The sequence below is a fragment of the Diplotaxodon limnothrissa genome, linkage group LG4 (genome assembly GCF_057381915.1).
Source record: "Diplotaxodon limnothrissa isolate DT_005_m linkage group LG4, D_limnothrissa_male_GT1.1, whole genome shotgun sequence".
Lineage (NCBI taxonomy): Eukaryota > Metazoa > Chordata > Actinopteri > Cichliformes > Cichlidae > Diplotaxodon > Diplotaxodon limnothrissa.
In genome coordinates this window covers 6,105,887-6,124,716 of record NC_140599.1, presented here as the reverse complement: position 1 = coordinate 6,124,716, position 18,830 = coordinate 6,105,887, and the positions used below count along the sequence as shown (strand labels likewise).

Below are 18,830 nucleotides of genomic sequence, written 5' to 3'. Positions count from 1 at the left end.
TCTTTAGTCCTTATACTGCGGCTCCGGGTGGTTTGGGAAAAGAAATTAGAAGTATTTAGCTGAAGTGTATTTTATTTGTGTTTAGTTCTTTTTTTAAACTTGTAGTTCTAAATTGGAAGATTATTGTGATTTTGAAATATAAAAATAAAATTATATCTTATTTTTTCATCGCTCAAAATAAGCGTCACACTCGCGGAAGCCGGTATACCCGCCGAAACGCCGTGCATTTATCGACTTTCAAACCCAGATAGGCCAGTTATGGATCTTCGGATCCACATTATGTCAGTAACTTCTCCACCGTGAACTATGTTAAAAACAAACACCGCTCACGCCTCACAGATGAAAGCTTACAGTCCTGCGTAAAGATGAAAGCCCCGATTTGCAGACGCTGTGCGCAGAGGTTCGGGACCATAAGTCTTATTGTAAACATATCACGGCAGACCTGACAGTGTTTGCATGAACACGCTTTTCAGCATCTCTTTATTGACCACTTTTCACACGCGGTTGCTGTACGCACACAGCCGGCTGTAGCTTTTCAGCTCACAGCCCGACAACGCAACAGCAGAGAGAGCACAGACTTTAAGGTGGCGAGGCGTGATTGCGGGTGCCGCTCACGTGCGTCCGCCTCCCTTGCAGCGGCGCTGCAGACCACGCCCCGCCACACACATTAACCAGGTAAAATACATATTTAGGCAGAATTTTGCAAATATCTGTTTTTTTTTAGCAGCATAGTGCTTTTTTTTCCAATTACTTTTTAAAAGTCAGGTCAAGGCTCCAAAAGCCCAAAGGCGATATAAGGGTGGCGGCTCACAACAGTTTTTGTTTACTACATGGATTATTTTAGTTCAGCTGGGTGTCTTTCCTTTTGTTATATTTCTTTAAGAGTTCAAAATGTGTTAATTACATAAATAAAATGTAATTTTCTCTGTAGCACTTCATGGATTTCATAAGCAACACACCTTAGTTGCTCTGTGGATTATTTTAAAAAGCAGTTAAAAACTTTTCTGTTCAAACAAGCCTTTTGTTGATCTACATATTTTATATTCTTTACATTATGTACATTTGATCTTTTACATTGTGTATAATGTCTATTGATTGTATTGTTTATTTTAATATTTGTGTACAGCGCTTTGTGACTGCCTGTCTGTGAAAAGCGCTTAATAAATAAACTTTGCTTACTTCCTTTAGTTGTTCACACAAAGCATAAAGGTAAAAAAAAAAAAAACAATATATACAGTGTTATCTTCATTTTAGATTTCAAAAAGTATTTGCGGCTCCCAGTGTTTTCTTTTGCGTGGAAACAGGGTCCAAGTGGCTCTTTGTGTGTAAAAGGTTGCAGACCCCTGGTTTAGACAATGAAAAATGTGTGAAAGTATAAAAGTGGACAGCTTTATTTTTCCGTCCCTGGGGCACATAAGGCTGGCTTTGGTAAATAAGGTTTAAACGGGAGTTTGTCTTATTCACGCTAAAACAGGAATAACTGCTGTACCCGTAAAAACGTCAAATGTAACCCTCCGCGGGGACCACTGAGCCAAATAACTGCGACACTTAACTCGCTTACAGTCAATGCTTCGCACACGGAAATGTATACTAAAAACAGCCACCTTTGCCGCTTGACAAGTTTTAAGGCTAGTTTTTCTAGCTCGACCAAAAGTGTTTCCCCTCCCAAAGAAACCCGGTGTCTGTACTTCCGAAAAAAGGAGTGAAGCCCGGAAACTAGTGATGGGATTTCCGGATCTTTTTAGAGACCCGGCTCTTTCGGTTCGACTCACTAAAAAGAGTCGGCTCTTTCGGCTCCGAACCGGCTCTTCAGGTTGTTTTGTTGCTTTAATTAATTTATTATTAACAATAATATAAAATTATGCACAAAAGGAATTACTAACATAAAAACAAGTGGTTTTATTTATATATGTTTATATATAAATATATGCGGTGGCCCCTAGAGACAAAACACGTACAAACTCCAAAACACATTTCTAGCATGAACTGAACTTCCAAAGCAGAGCTACTAGATCACTTAAATTACACAATTGAAAGCATGTGTGTATTGTTTGTGTATTTATACACAGGCACTCATATATATATTCAAATAATTAAAAAAAAAAGTTCATTTACCTGTTATTACCACACACCAAATCCGGTCGTTGGTACTTGCTGGCTTGTGTAGCCACAAGATAACAAAGGCTCAACACTGCGCCCAGCATCCTGGAGCACTTCTGTTGTCTTTTGTACGTGTTTTGAGTTTTTATATGCTTCTGAGTTTTTATATGCTTCTGAGTTTTTATGTGCTTCGGAGTTTGTACGTGTTTTTACGTGTTTTGGAGTTTTTACGTGTTTTGGAGTTTGTACGTGTTTTTACGTGTTTTGGAGTTTGTACATGCTTCAGAGTTCGTACGTGATTTGAAGTTTGTATGTGCTTTGTCTCTAGGGGCCACCGTAAATATACTTTTATTTATTCACTCCACATAAAATGTAATAAATAAATCATATAATACAAAAATCAACTATTCACATTTCAAGTTTTAACTATTTAAATTTTCAGCTTTTTCCTTTCACAAATTTAAAGTGAAAAGAACACAAAACACTGCAAACCACAACACAATTAAATATAAATTATAATATGAAAACTAAAAGAACATGCATATTCTCTGTCATATGGACCTGCATGAATAAACTTTCTCAATCCTTTATCATCTGCAACTGAAAATAGTTGTGGATGATTACTATACCTTTCTAATGTTGTTGTCCCTGCCTCTCTTTCTCTCTCTCTGGCTCTGTTCCTGTGCTACTGAGTGTAACTACCGCCCCTCCCCCCTCTGCCCAGCGTAAAGCACAAGGCTCGCGTGCAGAGTGAAGCGGAAAAAAAGTGCGAGAGAGAGGCTGAGAGAAAGAAAAAAAAAAAAAACCCACGTGACGGCTCGCGATAAGGAGCCGGCTCGCGTCGTTCACGTGAAAGAGTCGGCTCTAAGAGCCATTTCGTTCGCGAACGACCCATCACTACCGGAAACGTCAACGGTCTTCAGCATTTTGTCGGCACGGTGTCTGCTCGCAGGTCTGCCAGTTGGACAGACGATAAGCCCAGTAGCAGGTAGGCTAAACACAGCAGTATCTTCGCTTTATTTCTGCTGTTTGCAAAATGCTAGCTACTTCACGCAAATGAATGTTAGAGCAGTTTAAACCATCGTGAGAAAATCCTGACTCCCACACTGAAAGAAATGGTTACACTGGAACCTATTGTTCATCTCTCCCGGGAATTACTTCCCACGATAAAGTTTTTTTCGCCCTAACCACAAACAGCTAGCGTACGAATGCACTTATAGGCATCCAAATCCCGCGTGGGAAATCTGCCAGGCTGTAATAATTATGTTAAAAACAATTTGTTTGATAATTCGTCGTTTCTGTGCTGTTTGACTGCACTTATCAGTTAACGTCCGCGTGCCATTGTCTACAGTAGCGTGCGAATGTCCGTTGGAAATGTCACAGTTAGTATTTCTTCCCCATTCCGCAAAATCAGTGTTCCGGTCATTTCGCCACACAAATATTTGATATATCCGCTGTGCAGTGGCGGTCCTAGCTGTTTTTGCGCCCTGGGCGAACACTCCCTCTGGCGCACCTTGCAAACGAAGGGCGCCCTTACTCCCAGCAAATGGGCGATAGAAAACTGATTGGTGCCTATGCCGTTCCCAATATGCGCTGGCATGATGTCGGGGCAGCATGAGTACCAGCAATTTTTTTTATTTTTTATTTTCCCCCATGCCCCTGATGGCGCCCCCCACCACGATGCCCCCCCCCCCCCCCAACCGCCTGTGTCGCCCCTATCAAAAACCGCTACTGCCCCTGTGAAATGTTGCGAAATCCATAAATAGTGGATTTAAAAGCTGTGTGTGGCAGTAATTTCTCAGACTCGCTGGTCTTGTTCAGTGTTTTCCAAACTAGACTTACTGGGATGAGGAAATGTGCAGCTCACGTTACTCACCGGGTTCCATAATCCCTTTTTCAAATGAGTCATCTGCCGTTATTACAGGCTGTCACAACAGTGACCATGCAAACGCTGTCAGAGTAATTACACAAATTGAAATATCGTTGCCAACTATTCCATCAGAAGACTGACAGGAGCGGTATGTAAAGAGCTGTGCAGTGGTTTGCTTTTTAAAATGCAGATTTTATACACATACATTTGGTATAATTCATCATTTACCTAATACAGTTTTTGTAACGTTTCTCATGACGTTTAACATTTCTGAGTAGGAATAAGTAATCGACGTGCACTGAGTTGAAGATGTGAGAAGTTAATGTCCACCTTTCACAAAGTATCTGCCCGTTACAGCTTCTAGGGAAAACAATCCTTCTTTTCTTTCTTTTCTTTTTGTGAAGCTTGAAAAAATGGAGAGCCAGAGTCAGGTTTTGGAAAGGCTGCGCACAGCGTTTGAATCGCGTGTTACAATACCGGAGAAGTTTCGCAGGACACAGCTGACCAACCTAATGTCCATGATCAAAGACAACGAGGAGCAGATTGTAAATGCGCTGCACAAAGACCTCACAAAGGTACAGGACTGTGCTCACATGTTCCACACAAAGCATGAACACATGACTGTAATTCTCCAACACATAATTACGCAACTAAAGCCTCAGGCTTTTGTTTGTCTTGCTGTCATGATGATTTTGCAATCATGACAATTTGTTTTAAAGCCCGTAATACAACTGTACGGAAGTGGTTAACATCTCCTTTAAAAAACATTAAAGTGAGAATAGTTTAGTGAATTTAATCGATAAATCCAATGGTTTTATTAGTAGATTATTCATTGTTGTCTGCTGTTCTTAAATAAGCACTAATTGTCTTGCTGTTGTTGCTGTCGTTGCACAATAGCCAAAATTTGAGGCTATCCTGTCTGAGGTTGAAATAGTGATGAACGAGCTCCATTGCGCCCTCAGTAACCTCACAAGCTGGATGCAGCCGGAGTATGTGAGCAAAAACTTGGTAAGTTTAAAAAAAAAAGACTTATTAATAGTGTGCGACCAAATAAAACAAAAAAGGAAACGTTACACAACTGTTTTCATGGCCCAAGTAATACTCCTCATGTCAAACAAGTTGAACCTCTTGTGTCCTCGCAGTCTTTTTCCTGCAGAGAGAAATCCCTGGCACCTCCCAGAGAGATTTCAGGCAGTGCCAAAGGAAATTCACCACTGCAGAATGATGAGAATGAATGTAGCAACTCCACTCTGAACGTATTTATTAGGAAATCACTGTTAAACAAAGAGCACAGACTGAAATACGACGTGTGCTGCGCTTTCTATTTTTTGCAAGATGAAATTTATGGCCAGTGCCTCATTGGCACATATAGTTTTCAGACTGTTTTTAATGTTAAATTTATAAAATGTATATGTCTAGCATTTACTGACAGCAATCCAGAATATCTTCATATATCTATGCATGTCCTGCATTTTGAAAAGCCTTTTCTTGCTGCATAATTTATTTTGTAATGTTTTCTGTTGTTCAGGCCACAAAGCTTGATGAATGTTTTGTACGGAGGGAACCTTTAGGAGTTGTGTTGATCATCGGGCCATGGAACTACCCCATGCAACTTCTCATCGTACCCTTGATTGGAGCCATTGCTGCAGGTAGTTCCACAAACACGCTTTTAGCAAAACTAAATCCTGAAGGCAACATTAAAATTGATGACAATAATGTAATCACAGGTACCTTGAGTGAGGTGACTTCAGAGATTTAATGCTAGCTCAGGAAAAATGTAACTGGGAGGGGCGTGGTGGTGTGACATGTGAATACCTCACAGGAGCGCGCTGAACAATCTGCAGACGTCTTAGGGATGTTTTGAAGTTCAATAATTCAAATGTGATGAAATAAAGGGATGACTAACAGTTCATAGACACAGTGGAACTCAACTTGGTAATATTTCTAAAAGTAAGAGCGAAAGTTTTAAAGTGAGCTGACAGAATTTGCAAATATGGCAACGAGTCCTAGAGTCCACCTTGAATGATTTTATAGACTTCACGTGCCTTTACATGCTGCCTGTTGTTGATGTCTTTGATTAGGAAACTGTGTGGTCATCAAGCCCTCCGAAGTCAGCGCCGCCACAGACAATCTGATAACGGAGCTCATCCCCAAATATCTGTCTAAGGTGAAATAACTGATAATATCAACCAGAAGTAACAGACAAATGAGTTTTTCACAATTGTTATGAATAGAGATGGGCACAGTGAACGTGACAGTGACGATATGACTGTTGACAGGACTGTTATGCAGTTGTTCGCGGTGGAGCAAAGGAGACCCAAGCCCTTCTGAAGAATCGATTTGACCACATTTTCTACACAGGTAAAAACCTCAGAGCACACAGGTATGCATCAGATGTCAGGAATTTTACATAGCCAAAGCTTCACTGTACTGTTTAGAGGTTTAGATGATTATGAGTTAATTATGACCTGTCTAATACAGCATGTCAATAGTAAAGTGACACACAATTCTCTCCTCTTTTCCCTGGTTGGCTTAGTAAGACTGAAATGTAGATTATCCTTTTCTGTTCTGGGAACTGAGTCTTCACCCGTCTTTGTTAGGTTCTCAGGCTGTGGCACGCGTTGTCCTCCAGGCTGCTGCAGTCCACCTGACCCCAGTGACCTTGGAGCTGGGAGGCAAGTGCCCCTGCTTAATATATGGTCGGGTGAATGCCACTGCTGCTGCTCACCGCTTGGTGTGGTCCAAGTTTTTCAATGCTGGCCAGAGCTGTGTGGCACCGGATTATGTTCTGTGCTCGAAAGCCACTTGTGATGCCCTTGTGCCTGCGTTGCGCCAGGTCCTGGAGGACTTCTACGGCAGTGACATTCAGAAGAGCCCCGATATGTCACGCATTGTAACACCTAAACACTGGACTCGTCTGATGGGACTGCTCAACAGGACCAAGGGCAAGGTCGTTGTGGGAGGAGAGCACGACGAGAAGGATAGGTACATAGGTGGGTTAAAAAGTATTTTAAGGAGGATTTGGTGTTTGGTATAAGACCGTATATTAGCTGGTATACATTTACTTTTAAATAAACAATGCAAAAAATGTTACACCAGTCGGCCACAACATTAAGAATACCTGCCTAATATTGTGTAGGTCCTCTCTTTCCACCAGCTCTGACCCGTTGAGGCGTGGACAAGTAATCTCTGTCTGGTATCGGGACATTGGTAGCCAGTCCCTTGGGTCCTGGCGGTTGCAGGGTAGGGCCTGTGGAGCGGGCTTGTTCCAGTCTTTCCCATTGTTGCACAGTTGGATTTGGATCTGGAAAGTGAGGAGGCCAAGTCAACACTTAAATTCTTTGTCATGTTGAACCGGTCTTGAACAGTTTCTCTGGTGTGATGGGACACATTGTCCTACTGGGGGAGACTGCTGCCATTGGGGAGTGCCATTACCATGGCAAGGTGTGTTGGGTCTACAAAAATGTTTAGGTAGGTGGTACAAGTCAAACTAAATAAACATCAATGTCAGAACCCAGGATTTCTCCACAGAACATTACTTTTTCCTAGTTTTTGTTCATTGTTGTGGCTGATCTGTGTTTAGATCACACTTTTACTTAATGTTTCAAGGAAAAACAAAAAGAGGAAATTAACAGTCTTCTTGACCATTGATGTAGGGAAAGTTGCTCTCCCAGCCCAGAGTTAGCCTTGCACCGCTTTTAAAAAAGAAAAAGAAATTGCCTTTCAGCTTTGAGACCTGTACTATATTGCCAGAATTATTTGCTTGTCTGCTTTCACATGCATATGAACTTGAGTGACATCCCAATTTCAATCCATATGGCTGAAAATACCTTCCGCGAATGGATGGATGGTTGAAAATGACATCAGCCTAACCTTTTCAGATCTAACTTCCACAAGTTTAGCAGTGTGTTTCTGGGAATTTTTGACTATTCTCTCAGAAGCACATTTGTGAGGTCAGAGACTGATGTTGCATAAGAAGGCCTGACTCGCAGTCTCTGCTCTACATAATTCTTCTCAAAGGTGTTCTTTTGGGTTGAGGTCAGGACTCTGGCAGTTCTTAGACACCAAACTGACTCATCCATATCTTTATGGAAATTGCTTTATGCACTGTTAGTGATGTTGTAACAGGAAGGGGCCATCCCAAAACGGTTCCCACAAAATTGGGAGTGTGAAATTGTTCAAAATATCTTGCTCTGCTGAAACGTTAAGAGTTCCTTTCACTAGAACTAAGGGACTGAATCCAACTTCTGAAAAACACTACACCATAATTCCCCCTCCACCAAACTTTACACTTGGCACAGTGCAATCAGACCAGTACCATTCTAGCGACAGAGAAGTGTGATTGGTCTCTCCAGAGAACAAATCTCCACTGTGTTAGAGTCCAGTGGCAGGGTGGTGAACACCACATGAAGTTTGGGGCTCTGTAACGGTTGGCTCTGCAGAAACGTGGTGACCTCTGTGCACTATGCACCTCAGTTGTTATTTTATATGGCCTACCACTTTGTGGCCGACTTACTGTCGATCCTAATCGCTCTAACTTGGTTATAATGCAACAGCTGACTGTGGAATATTTTTAATAGTGAGGAAATTTCATGAGTGGACTTGTTGCAAAGGTGGCATCCTATCACGGTAACACACTGCAATTCCCTGAGCTCATGAGAGCGACCCATTCTTTCACAAATGCAGTAAAACTGCTTGATTTTATCCACCTTGCCATGAAATGATTGGAACACCTGAATTAAATGACTTGGATGGCACAGTGAATACTAGTGTTTAAATAGTCTCACTTTTTCTTAAAGCAGTCTTTATATTAGAGTGTGACCAGTGTATTGATGGGGCTGATATATTGGCTGACATTAGCTATTTGGAGATTCATTGGTGTGATGAGTGATTAAATGAGAATGTAAAAAGTAAAGAAGAGACAAGAGAAACACCCTTCAACCAAGTTATGCATGTTGATTTTGTTTGTCCACCAGAGGGCGTTCTACAACTTTCCTGCTGGTAACATGGAACAAACGACAACCAGCAGATCAGAGCAGAGTTGGGCAATAAAACAAGATTATTTTTAAACTGCATTGTTGTTAGCTTAGTAAAGACTCAAACATTAACTACATATAAAAATGTTAGAAAAATCTGAGTGAAAGGGGGAAAAGCGCAAACAAAAACCAAACAAATGGATTCATGTGTATTTTTGTACCCAAGTTACTAACAGAAACCAGGTCACATGGGTAACACACTTCATTATTTTTGTCAGTGAGATCATTATGTTATTCTTCTTTTGACTGCATCCTTTACAGGTCATCTCACCTCATTCCTTGTATCCTTTTTTTTGTCACACGTTTCTATAAAGTAGCTTGAGTCTGAATTTCCTTGACTGAAAAAAATGCATATATGAAAGAATATTTTGTCCTCATCTTTCCATAGCTCCAACGGTAGTGGTGGATGTAGCTGAAGATGATGCTCTAATGGAGGAGGAGATCTTTGGCCCCATCCTGCCGATCCTCACGATTGAGTCTCTGGAGGAAAGCATCAAATTAACCAAAACAAAAGAGAAGCCTCTGGCCTTCTATGTTTTCTCAGATGAATCCTCTGTAAGAACACAGAACTCTGCAGCCTCCACTTTCTGCTGTAACATTTATAACATTTAGTCTTTTAGCTAATATTGTCATTATTTCTTTAAGGTGGTGAAGAAGGTGCTGGAAAATTCAAGCAGTGGAGGATTCTGCTCTAATGATGGAATTGTGCACATGGCCCTGCCAGGCCTGCCCTTTGGAGGTGTAGGTATGTGTCAGGCTGGCCTGCTGAGAAAGAGATGTAAGAGATGCAGTCATATGCGTAACCAGTGTTCACTCTGCCATCCAGGAAACAGTGGATTTGGTCACTACCATGGTCACTGGGGCTTTGAGGCGTTCAGTCACCAGCGAGCAGTCATGCTGCGTGGTTGGGCTTTGGAAAAACTTAACGCCCTGCGCTACCCACCGTATAGTGATGAAAAGTTGAGCTGGCTGCGCTGGACCACCTCACCCAAGAGCTGCTCAATCATGTGATGACCGGCAAGAAGAGTGTGAGTGAGAGCGAGAGATGAGTAACGGTTCACATTAAGGATTTTGTAATAAGCCTTAGTAATTAAGTTTATTTAGATGTTAAGGCATTCGTATCTTACTTAATAACAGTATAGATGTTTAAGAAGTTGCTTTGAGTGTCTTAGTTATTTAGAATAACATTAAAATTCATTGTGGTTTGACTTATCCATGAAGGAGTCGCTCGAGCCTCGATTATATTTTCTGCATCCACCGGTCTGCTAAGATGTAGTTGGATGTAAATAACAAAAATTATGTCATCTTACTTACTTTTATGCTGTTTTATTAAATAACTCATTTTTGTTAATATTGGCTCTAAATAGACAAGTTTCTTATTAAGGTTCATGACTCTGTTATGCTCATAATATTTCTGTTATTTTTACAGATCCCCCATCTGGACTGAGCGCTGCATGTTGTCAAGTGTCATTCAAAAAATGAATAAAGTTGCATTCAAATAAATCATTTTAGTGTTGAAGCAGAAAAAGAAATAGCTCTTTTGAATTTATTTTGTTACCCAACAAAGACGATGTTTTATTTACCTCACTGGATTATTATACCTGTGGCAGTATCGGGCATGTCTTAGGAGTGATGATGCATATGATAAACATATGATTATTTCCTTTTGAAAGAGCTTTTCCCAAAGTGCTCATTTTCTGCACAAACTATCTGCTGAAATGTTAACTGCATTACTGACTTACTAGCTTTAAAAGCGAGTAATCAGAGATGCTTCCCGTTGCCTTTTTCCCCCTCTTTGTTGTCCTACCTCTACAAACTGTGCTGTATTAATCCTGTGGTTTAACTTGGCCTGTTAGACTGTACCAGACTGAGGTTCTTGAAGTCATGTGCCAAGTACTTTTTGAAAAGTTCCTGCCTTTCTAACAGTTTTGAATAACATCTGACATGTCAGGTTAATGTTTTAAAAAAACTGTGTCGAACAGCCTTAAAAAAAAAAAGAAAAAAGCTTTTTAAGAAAAGTAAAATTCTCTCTCATAATCTTTATATTATGAAGGGAGAAATCGGTGACCAAATCGGTGTTGGCTATGTTTATTTGATAGAGCTTTTTCTGAATGTTTTATAAAAGTGACTTATTTTTGTTCAAAATGATGTTTGCTGAGTGTCGGTATGTTAGAAATGTATCAGAATTGTAATACTGTACACTAATATCATTGCATTGACAATGAGCATATCTAATAATACTCTTCAAATAGGGAACATTATTAAAGTGAATATAATCTTCAGTAAGACTTACAACTAGTGATTGAGACAATGATGCCTCCTGATAATTGCCTGCCTAAAATGTTAGCATGTTGGTCTTTTTGTAGCCAGAAGCTATCACGTTTAGCGGTGCAACGTTTGGCTAACGTTAGCTAGCTTGATTAACAAGGTGCCGACTTCAAACTTATTGTGTTAGTAATGCAGCTATACAAGTAATTTTAGCAACTTTAAACCAATAATGCTCATGAGTATCTTTCTCCTGTAAGTCGAAACCATATTATATTTGCCAGGAAATTATATATTTTGTTATTGTTTATTCAATCTTCTGACATTAAAAACAAATACTAATTAGCATTTGTTAGCATATGCTGGTTTCATTTTCATGACGGTGAAATGTCTCATCTTTGCTACACTTGTGCAACTCATTGCTTAAAAATGCATTGTCCTATTTATTTACTTTTTTGGTTGGGAAACCAAAAGTACACTGACATCTCATAAAAGCTCATTTATCAAATATGACACACTTGGTGTTACATGTTAAGCATAATTATAATAATAATTGTTACACTTTATTTTCATATGCTTCCTAAAATTGCCTTTTTGACCTATCAACTGATAAAACTTGTACTATTTCATGTAGATTTTTTTTTATTTAGAGGTTGGTTGTGTTATTGTGCACACATTAATTTTTCTCTAACTTCTTAATGGAAATAAAAGATGATACTGTGTGGTAAGTTTACATCTGCAGTTGTTATAGACGACATGCTGTGGCGTTAAATGGCCGCGCATCTTAAATGTCAACTGTGTCCTTTCCTGTTCCTGTGCTGCATAGTTATGTGTAATTTTGTTACAGTGTTGCCGTTTTAACAACTGTACAGTTTTAGCCAGATGGTTTCTGTCACTGTTTTTCGTGAAGTAATGTGAATAATGTAACTTTGCTTCATGGTGTGACAAAATTAATAAAAAATAAAAATACAGTTTCAAACACAGCCTTTAACCTCCAGCTGAAAACTTAACAGTACACTACTGGATCAAGAAGTAGCACATTTTGTGAGTCATGTTTAACTGATCATATTTATTACAAATATTAAGCATCAGGTCATCAAATCAGGTTCTCTCCGGTCTCGAGTGGACATCAGCCAGGAGAGAGAAACAGATGGCTCTGTACTCTTAAGCTTTCCCCCTAAACAAGCTCATGTACAGTACAGCTCAGCCACCATAGAGAAAGGACCAAAGCCCACCCAGATGAAACACTGCTTTCCTTCCTGTGGTATAAATTATAAAAATCAACTACGTTTTAATATCACTTCTTTGAAGATTTCTTTCACAGAAATTACGTTTAAAAAAAAAAAAAAGGAAACAGCACCATCATTAAAAAGACGTTACTGTGATGACTGTACATGAGGCTGGCTTGGGTCCTGCTCATGTGTAAGCTACTACTGAGTGGAGGAGAAACACGGGGAGGCTGGATCTTGCTCTCTTGACTCCTGAAGATGATCTTGCAGCTAGCAGACAGCTCTGCTGTGGTGCGTTCATGGCTCTGGTTTGTATGAGGAGGGTGGATTTGTCCCAGGGGAGGCCTTCTCAGGATCTGTGGACTCTGGCTGGGGCGAGGGGCTTGCTGCTGCTGCTTCTGCTGCCGCTGGCTCTTTCTGCACCAGCTCTGGCTCATCCTGCCCTGCCTGTGGTGGGTGGACCAGGACCCGGTCGATGAGGCCAAAGTCCTGTGCTTCCATGGGACTCATGTAGCGATCCCTTTCCATCACACTTTCTGTAAGTCGGACAGAAATGAGCGTTTTATAGTTTAAATGTTTTAAACTAACTTTCCTCCTCTCCTTATACATATGAAAATCGGTTTCTTTGAGATTAGGGATGGGTATCGAAAACCGGTTCTTGTTGAGAACCGGTTCCCACTGTTTCAATCCCTTGGAATTGTTTGCCATTTTTGCAAACGATTCCCTTATCGATTCCAGTCGCCCCGAATGACGTCACCACGTTGCGGAGCGTCATTTACCTGGCAGGAAACATGGCGGCTCAAACGCTCAAAAGTTTGGTTATACTTTATGAGAACGGATGACAACAGGGCAACTTGCAATACTTGCAAGGTAGATATTTCATTTAAGGGAAGAAACACTACGAATATGCAAAAGCATTTGCTCACAAAACACGCGATGACCTTAAATGAATGTCGTGTTTTTAATTCCGCTCCGGACTCGTGAATCTCAACCCAGCAGCAGCGGTAACGTTTGCACGTCCTCTCCCGTTAATGCGGCAGGTAAATAATCAACTAACAGTGCGTATTATGTTAGCGCGATCTGCCTTATCACAAAACCTGCCATTACTGTGCATTTAGGCGACCATGATGAGAGAGACAGAGTTTGGCTCAGATGCTGGCAGTTCTCGCTGCAGTCTGCCGGTAGCGTCTCCTTTCAGGCCAGGATAGACGAATGTCACCGAGCAGTGACTAAGTTTGTGGTCAAAGGCTTGCACCCATTTGCCACAGCAGATGTCCCCAATTTTCGGCAAGTGAATGTGTTTAATTGTAGGCAGGGACATTACTGGATATTCTTGTGTAATTGCTACAGAATAATTTATGTTATACTTTGTTATTGCTACAGAAGAATATTTATTTTATTATTTTACATTTTTTTCCCCGGGGACCCTCTGACACCCCATTGAAAAGCCATAGACTGGATCTCTTAAGATCTCACTGTTGGGTTTGTAAGGCCATGCTACTCCTAAATTTCTATCTTGTTCAAAGAGAAGACATAAAACAAAGTTCTGAGCTAATCGACTTTAGTGTTCTCCTTTTTTAAAAAAGAATCGATAAGAGAATCGATAAAGAATCGAATCGTTAAACATAATCGAAAATGGAATCGGAATCGTGAAAATCTTATCAATACCCATCCCTATTTGAGATGATGTCTAACACCTCTGTGAATTCCAAATATTAATGTTCATCACACCTGCAAGTCCTACACTCTTCAGAATAAAACATTATGGCCACCCTCGTCCATATAGAATATACGGTTGGTTATTTGCATGTCACACATTGCCACGAACTTGAGACGTGCACTCCAGGCCTGGATTAGCCTTCTTTGTCTGAAATCCAAGTTTTTTGTCGCCAGGAAACATGCAAAGGGGGGAAATCATTGTGCTGCTTTTGTCCTACTTTTAAGTTTGTACTGTGTTGTGGTAATGAGCTGCACAAACATACCAATGGTCTCCAGTAACTGGCCCGTGTGTTTGGCGTAGATGTTGTTGATCTGTCTTTTCAGCTTCAGGATCTCTTCAGCCTGGATAGCAATGTCAGTGGCCTGACCCTGGACACACAGCACACTGAATGTTATTCCCTTCTTTACACCAACTGACCAGTACTCACAGAGAGACTAACTTACTCTGGCCCCTCCTGAAGGCTGGTGAACCATGATGCGGGCATTGGGCAGTGAATGCCTCATGCCTGTCGTTCCTGCTGCCAGGAGCAAGCTGCCCATGCTTGCCGCTTGGCCAACACACCAGGTGGAGATGGGATTCAGAATGTACTGCATGGTGTCATAAATGGCCAGTCCTGCTGTCACCACACCACCTTAAAAAGAGACAGAATGAGAGCTGTCTTTGCATGAATTTACTCATTTACTTAAATACACTGCATTCAACAGAGACATTAATTATGTCAGGCATAAAATTTCATCTGTGAGATTCAGATCACAAAGTATTTGGACTGTGTGATACCAACAACACAAGATCATCTGCTGCTGCTCTTATATGTCCATATTTAGAATATACTGAAGTGGGCGTATTGTGCTTTTCCTCAAGTTTCATCACAATAAAAGCAATTTATGCTCATTTTAAAAACGGATAACGTTAAAAAAGACAAATAAATAAAAAAATTAAAATAAAATAAAAATCAGGCCACCCTATGTATAGTAATCCCTTTGAGCTCCATTACCGTGAATGCATGCTGTCAAAGAGAGGGGCTAAAAGGAAGCTCTGCCCATCTGCTGTTCAAACTTTTTATTTGGCAGCCAATCAGAAGAAAGGTGGCTTAAAGGGGCGGGACTAGAACTGCTTCTTTGACTGTTGATGGACAAACTGGCTGCACCAAAGCCCAGTATAAGATAAATCAAGATTACTTTGTATTGTGAATCGTGCAAAGCTACTCTAACAGAGTCCAAAAGTAAAACATGGAGCTGACAATGAATATAGCAGGTCCACTTTAACTTCAATGCAACGCTAGTGCAACCATCACACCCACAAACAGTGTTACAGCACTTAATACAAACTGTACCATAAGCATACATGCAATGACCAAAGCTGAAGCATGGCCACAAACACCGACAGGCTTCAGTCACAAACAAAATGACAGCAGCCTGTGAAAGTCCCAGTGAAGCAGCTGGTTTTGCTTCTGTTACTACAAATCAAGAAACTGTTACTTTATAAATACTGCGATTAAAAACATCAATATTTTGAATAAGCAATAAAAAATTATAGTTAATTTTAAAGGTTTTAACTGCACTACTTTTTGGCAAAAGAATTGTAATCAAAATACAAATTCTTGTAGGTGCTGAGTGAGCCTTAGCACAATGACACAAATATACGAGAAAATATTGATAGTTAGTGCGAGTACTCTCGCAGTCAGCAGTGGTTTACTGTAACACTGACGCAGCTCAGCCTTTCTCCGTGGATCAGAAATGAAAAAGTAGTGCTCTAACAAGTTCTTTGCAGTTTCATTTTCATGACGGTGAAATGTCTCATTCCTTCATCCTTCTTTTCATAAAGTTTATCAATAAACCTCACAGCAAAATACTCAGATTGGAACTCTTCGTTTTGATTATGTCATACCAGGACTGTTGATGTACATGTGGATGGGCTTGTTGTTGCTTTCTGACTGTAGGAAGAGCAGCTGGGCTATAACCAGACTGGCTATGGAGTCATCGATCTGAGCAGACGGGGAAGAGAAAGAGCTTGAATATAAATCACTCTGAAAACATGTTTCCAAAAATCTTCAGGAAGACACTTACAGGACCCATTACACATATGATTCTCTCTCTCAGGAGGCGAGAGTAGATGTCATATGCTCGTTCTCCTCTCCCCTGAAACAAAACAAACAAAAAACGAAACAAAAGGAGAGGATTTTAAATCAAATGACAAAGATGTTCTCTGTGGATTACAGGTCTGAACAGCACAGTATCTCAAATTCATACAGAAGGTTCACAAATATGCTGCCGCAACACAAATTCATGTTTTTACATCGATATTAGCAGGAATAAAGCCACTTATACAGATGTCTGTCTTTGCTTTGCCAAGCAAACAAAAATTCTCTCATCCTAAATCTTCATGATTCACACCTGTTTAAATTCTTTTTGTGCAACATTTTTGTTTGCAAGAGAAAAGAAACCATCATGTATTTATATTGTATATACACCTCTATACTGACTGTATATACACTTCTACTAAACACAGAAAGTCCTGCTTCAGCCGTTCAAATGATCACACTCACCGTCTGCTCCACGACTATGGGTATGAGTGGAGTCCGGCATATGGAACTGTGGTGGATGGATCTGCTGTGTGTCAGTGTCAAAGAACCGATACGCAACACCTGCTGAAAGACAGACAAAAAAATCCTCCCAAGATATAGGATCAACAACACTCCCAAAAGTTCAGTAACTGCAGTTTCCAGACATTTGATAACGACTGTGTTTAGTTTGTTCCTTCCCATTCCCTACAAGGCCACCTGGGTTGGCTGGAACACTGTTTACTTAGCCTGGCAGGGCGAAGGACACTGTCTCAGCTGAACTATGGACACGCACACACATACATATACTGATACTGATAAGCACTCACCGACGCATCACCCTCCCTACCCCGGATCCAACGCCACCTCCAACGCTTACCTCCCCTCTGATGTGGCCATCGGGTCAGTTGGAGGCGCAGTCGAAAGATTGCAGCGGTCCCAGATCAGATGTACACACTGGAACTCTTTCCCATGTTGCTTGTCTGTGTTTATTGTGCTATGGTGTGTTGATATCTGTGCATTCCTGTATTATCATTTTGTGTTACACATTTCGATGTTTTTTTCCTCGCTACCTAGCCTGACCTGTCTCCCCAATGTGATGTTTGTGTATTGTATGTACGGTCGGCAAGGTCTGTCATCTTGGTTGTGGCCAAAGACCTGCAACTGACAAATAAAGGCTATCTCATCTCATCTCTCATTTACAGACTGCTGTTGCCACCTAGTGTCAAGCATGGCTCAGTCCTAGCTGAGACAGGGAAAAAACTTTGCCCGGTTTGTTGGGTCTTCATTTCTGCTGAGACATTTAGATGGTAGAGTCTGAATATGGTGTAAACAACATAAAAGCATATCTCCATCCTGCTTTGTATAAACTGGTCAAACTGGTATAATGGTGTGGACGATACTTTCAGTGAACATTTTGGCCCCTTTAATACTAACTAAGCATCATTTATAGGGCAGAAGTAACCATGTACAGCCATTTATGATCTGCCCATCTTAATCGCTGCTTCCAGCATGATCTCAGACTGGTTTCGTGAACACGACGATGGATTCACTGCACTCAAATGAGTCACAAGATCTCAGTCTAACAGAGCACTTTGGGACGTAACAGAGATTCATATCATGAATGTGCAGCTGTCAAATCTGCAGCAAGTGCATGACACTATGTGTGACCATATGCATCATGTGAATAAAGGCCAACATCTCTAAGGGATGTTTTCAGCACTAGTTTGTTTTTAAGTGACAGACTAAAATTGCTTAAGGAGCAAACATGTTCATAAGTTCACAGCTGTCCTCGGACTAAAAAATAATCCAGAGAATTTGCTCATAGAATTCTGATCATGAGTTGAAACTTTTTTTCATACGACTATTTTGAACACTCTTTGTACAATCAAATAATAATAACAATAATACAAACTAAAAAAACTAAAGAAGCACCGCGTGGGGAGAAAGCCCCACAAACTGCTTTTAAGCTCGTTGTGTTTGCTGATCGGGCTCTCTGTGATCCTCAGTGCTGTTAGCGTACAGAGCTGGCAGCTTTAACCTCCTAGGACCTGGCGTCCACATATGTGGACATCACATTTTGGGTTATTTAGACCAAAATACTCAATTTTGCTCTACAAGGGCCTGATATCCACTTACGAGGACATTATACTGCTACTGTTCTATCGAAATTTTAAACAAATATCCTCATATGTGGCTCTCATTTTTCTTAAAAATAAGGTAAAAAAAAAATCTGGTAATTCTTTGTTTTTACATTCATCGAGTCCCAATATGCCTAAATATCAAAGAGAAATTAAAAATGCATGTCGTGGAAGAGTTCGAGTCTTAGGAAGTTAAAGGTGATGCCATCAGACTTATGTCACACAAGCTGTTAGCTAACATCATCAACACGACAGAATAACAGCACAAACCGCCGAGTACACATATAACCAGTTTGTGATGTGTCGTCTGCGGACAGTCAAGCTTACTGGAAAGGTTTTCAGTACTCACTCGTAACAGCATTTTGAAGGATTTTAGGGTTTAGCTTTCCTGTGTGACCCCGGAGCTCCTC

General features: G+C 40.6%; 2 protein-coding genes across 4 annotated transcripts; one reads left to right on the top strand and one right to left on the bottom strand.

Moving 5' to 3' along the window:
* Nucleotides 1–3,026: 3,026 nt before the first annotated feature.
* On the top strand, nucleotides 3,027–10,730 carry aldh3b1 (aldehyde dehydrogenase 3 family, member B1). The gene is made up of 11 exons (XM_085352012.1): nucleotides 3,027–3,088; nucleotides 4,375–4,545; nucleotides 4,868–4,978; nucleotides 5,499–5,619; nucleotides 6,052–6,137; nucleotides 6,250–6,331; nucleotides 6,571–6,963; nucleotides 9,395–9,561; nucleotides 9,652–9,751; nucleotides 9,833–10,034; nucleotides 10,436–10,730. The coding sequence occupies exons 2-10, from the start codon at nucleotides 4,384–4,386 to the stop codon at nucleotides 10,015–10,017; spliced, it is 1,407 nt and encodes a 468-aa protein (XP_085208138.1). The 5' UTR covers nucleotides 3,027–3,088; nucleotides 4,375–4,383; the 3' UTR covers nucleotides 10,018–10,034; nucleotides 10,436–10,730.
* Nucleotides 10,731–12,325: 1,595 nt separating this feature from the next.
* clpp (caseinolytic mitochondrial matrix peptidase proteolytic subunit) lies at nucleotides 12,326–18,830 on the bottom strand. 3 transcript variants are annotated; one of them, XM_085352010.1, is made up of 7 exons: nucleotides 18,770–18,830; nucleotides 16,766–16,867; nucleotides 16,287–16,358; nucleotides 16,108–16,204; nucleotides 14,664–14,851; nucleotides 14,483–14,588; nucleotides 12,326–13,036 (listed from the first exon to the last, which is right to left on the bottom strand). In XM_085352010.1, the coding sequence occupies exons 1-7, from the start codon at nucleotides 18,779–18,781 to the stop codon at nucleotides 12,798–12,800; spliced, it is 816 nt and encodes a 271-aa protein (XP_085208136.1). In that variant the 5' UTR covers nucleotides 18,782–18,830; the 3' UTR covers nucleotides 12,326–12,797. The 3 variants fall into 3 exon arrangements, with proteins under 3 accessions (XP_085208136.1, XP_085208137.1, XP_085208135.1); XM_085352011.1 differs by having other exon boundaries at nucleotides 16,766–16,864; XM_085352009.1 differs by lacking the exon at nucleotides 18,770–18,830 and having other exon boundaries at nucleotides 16,766–17,941.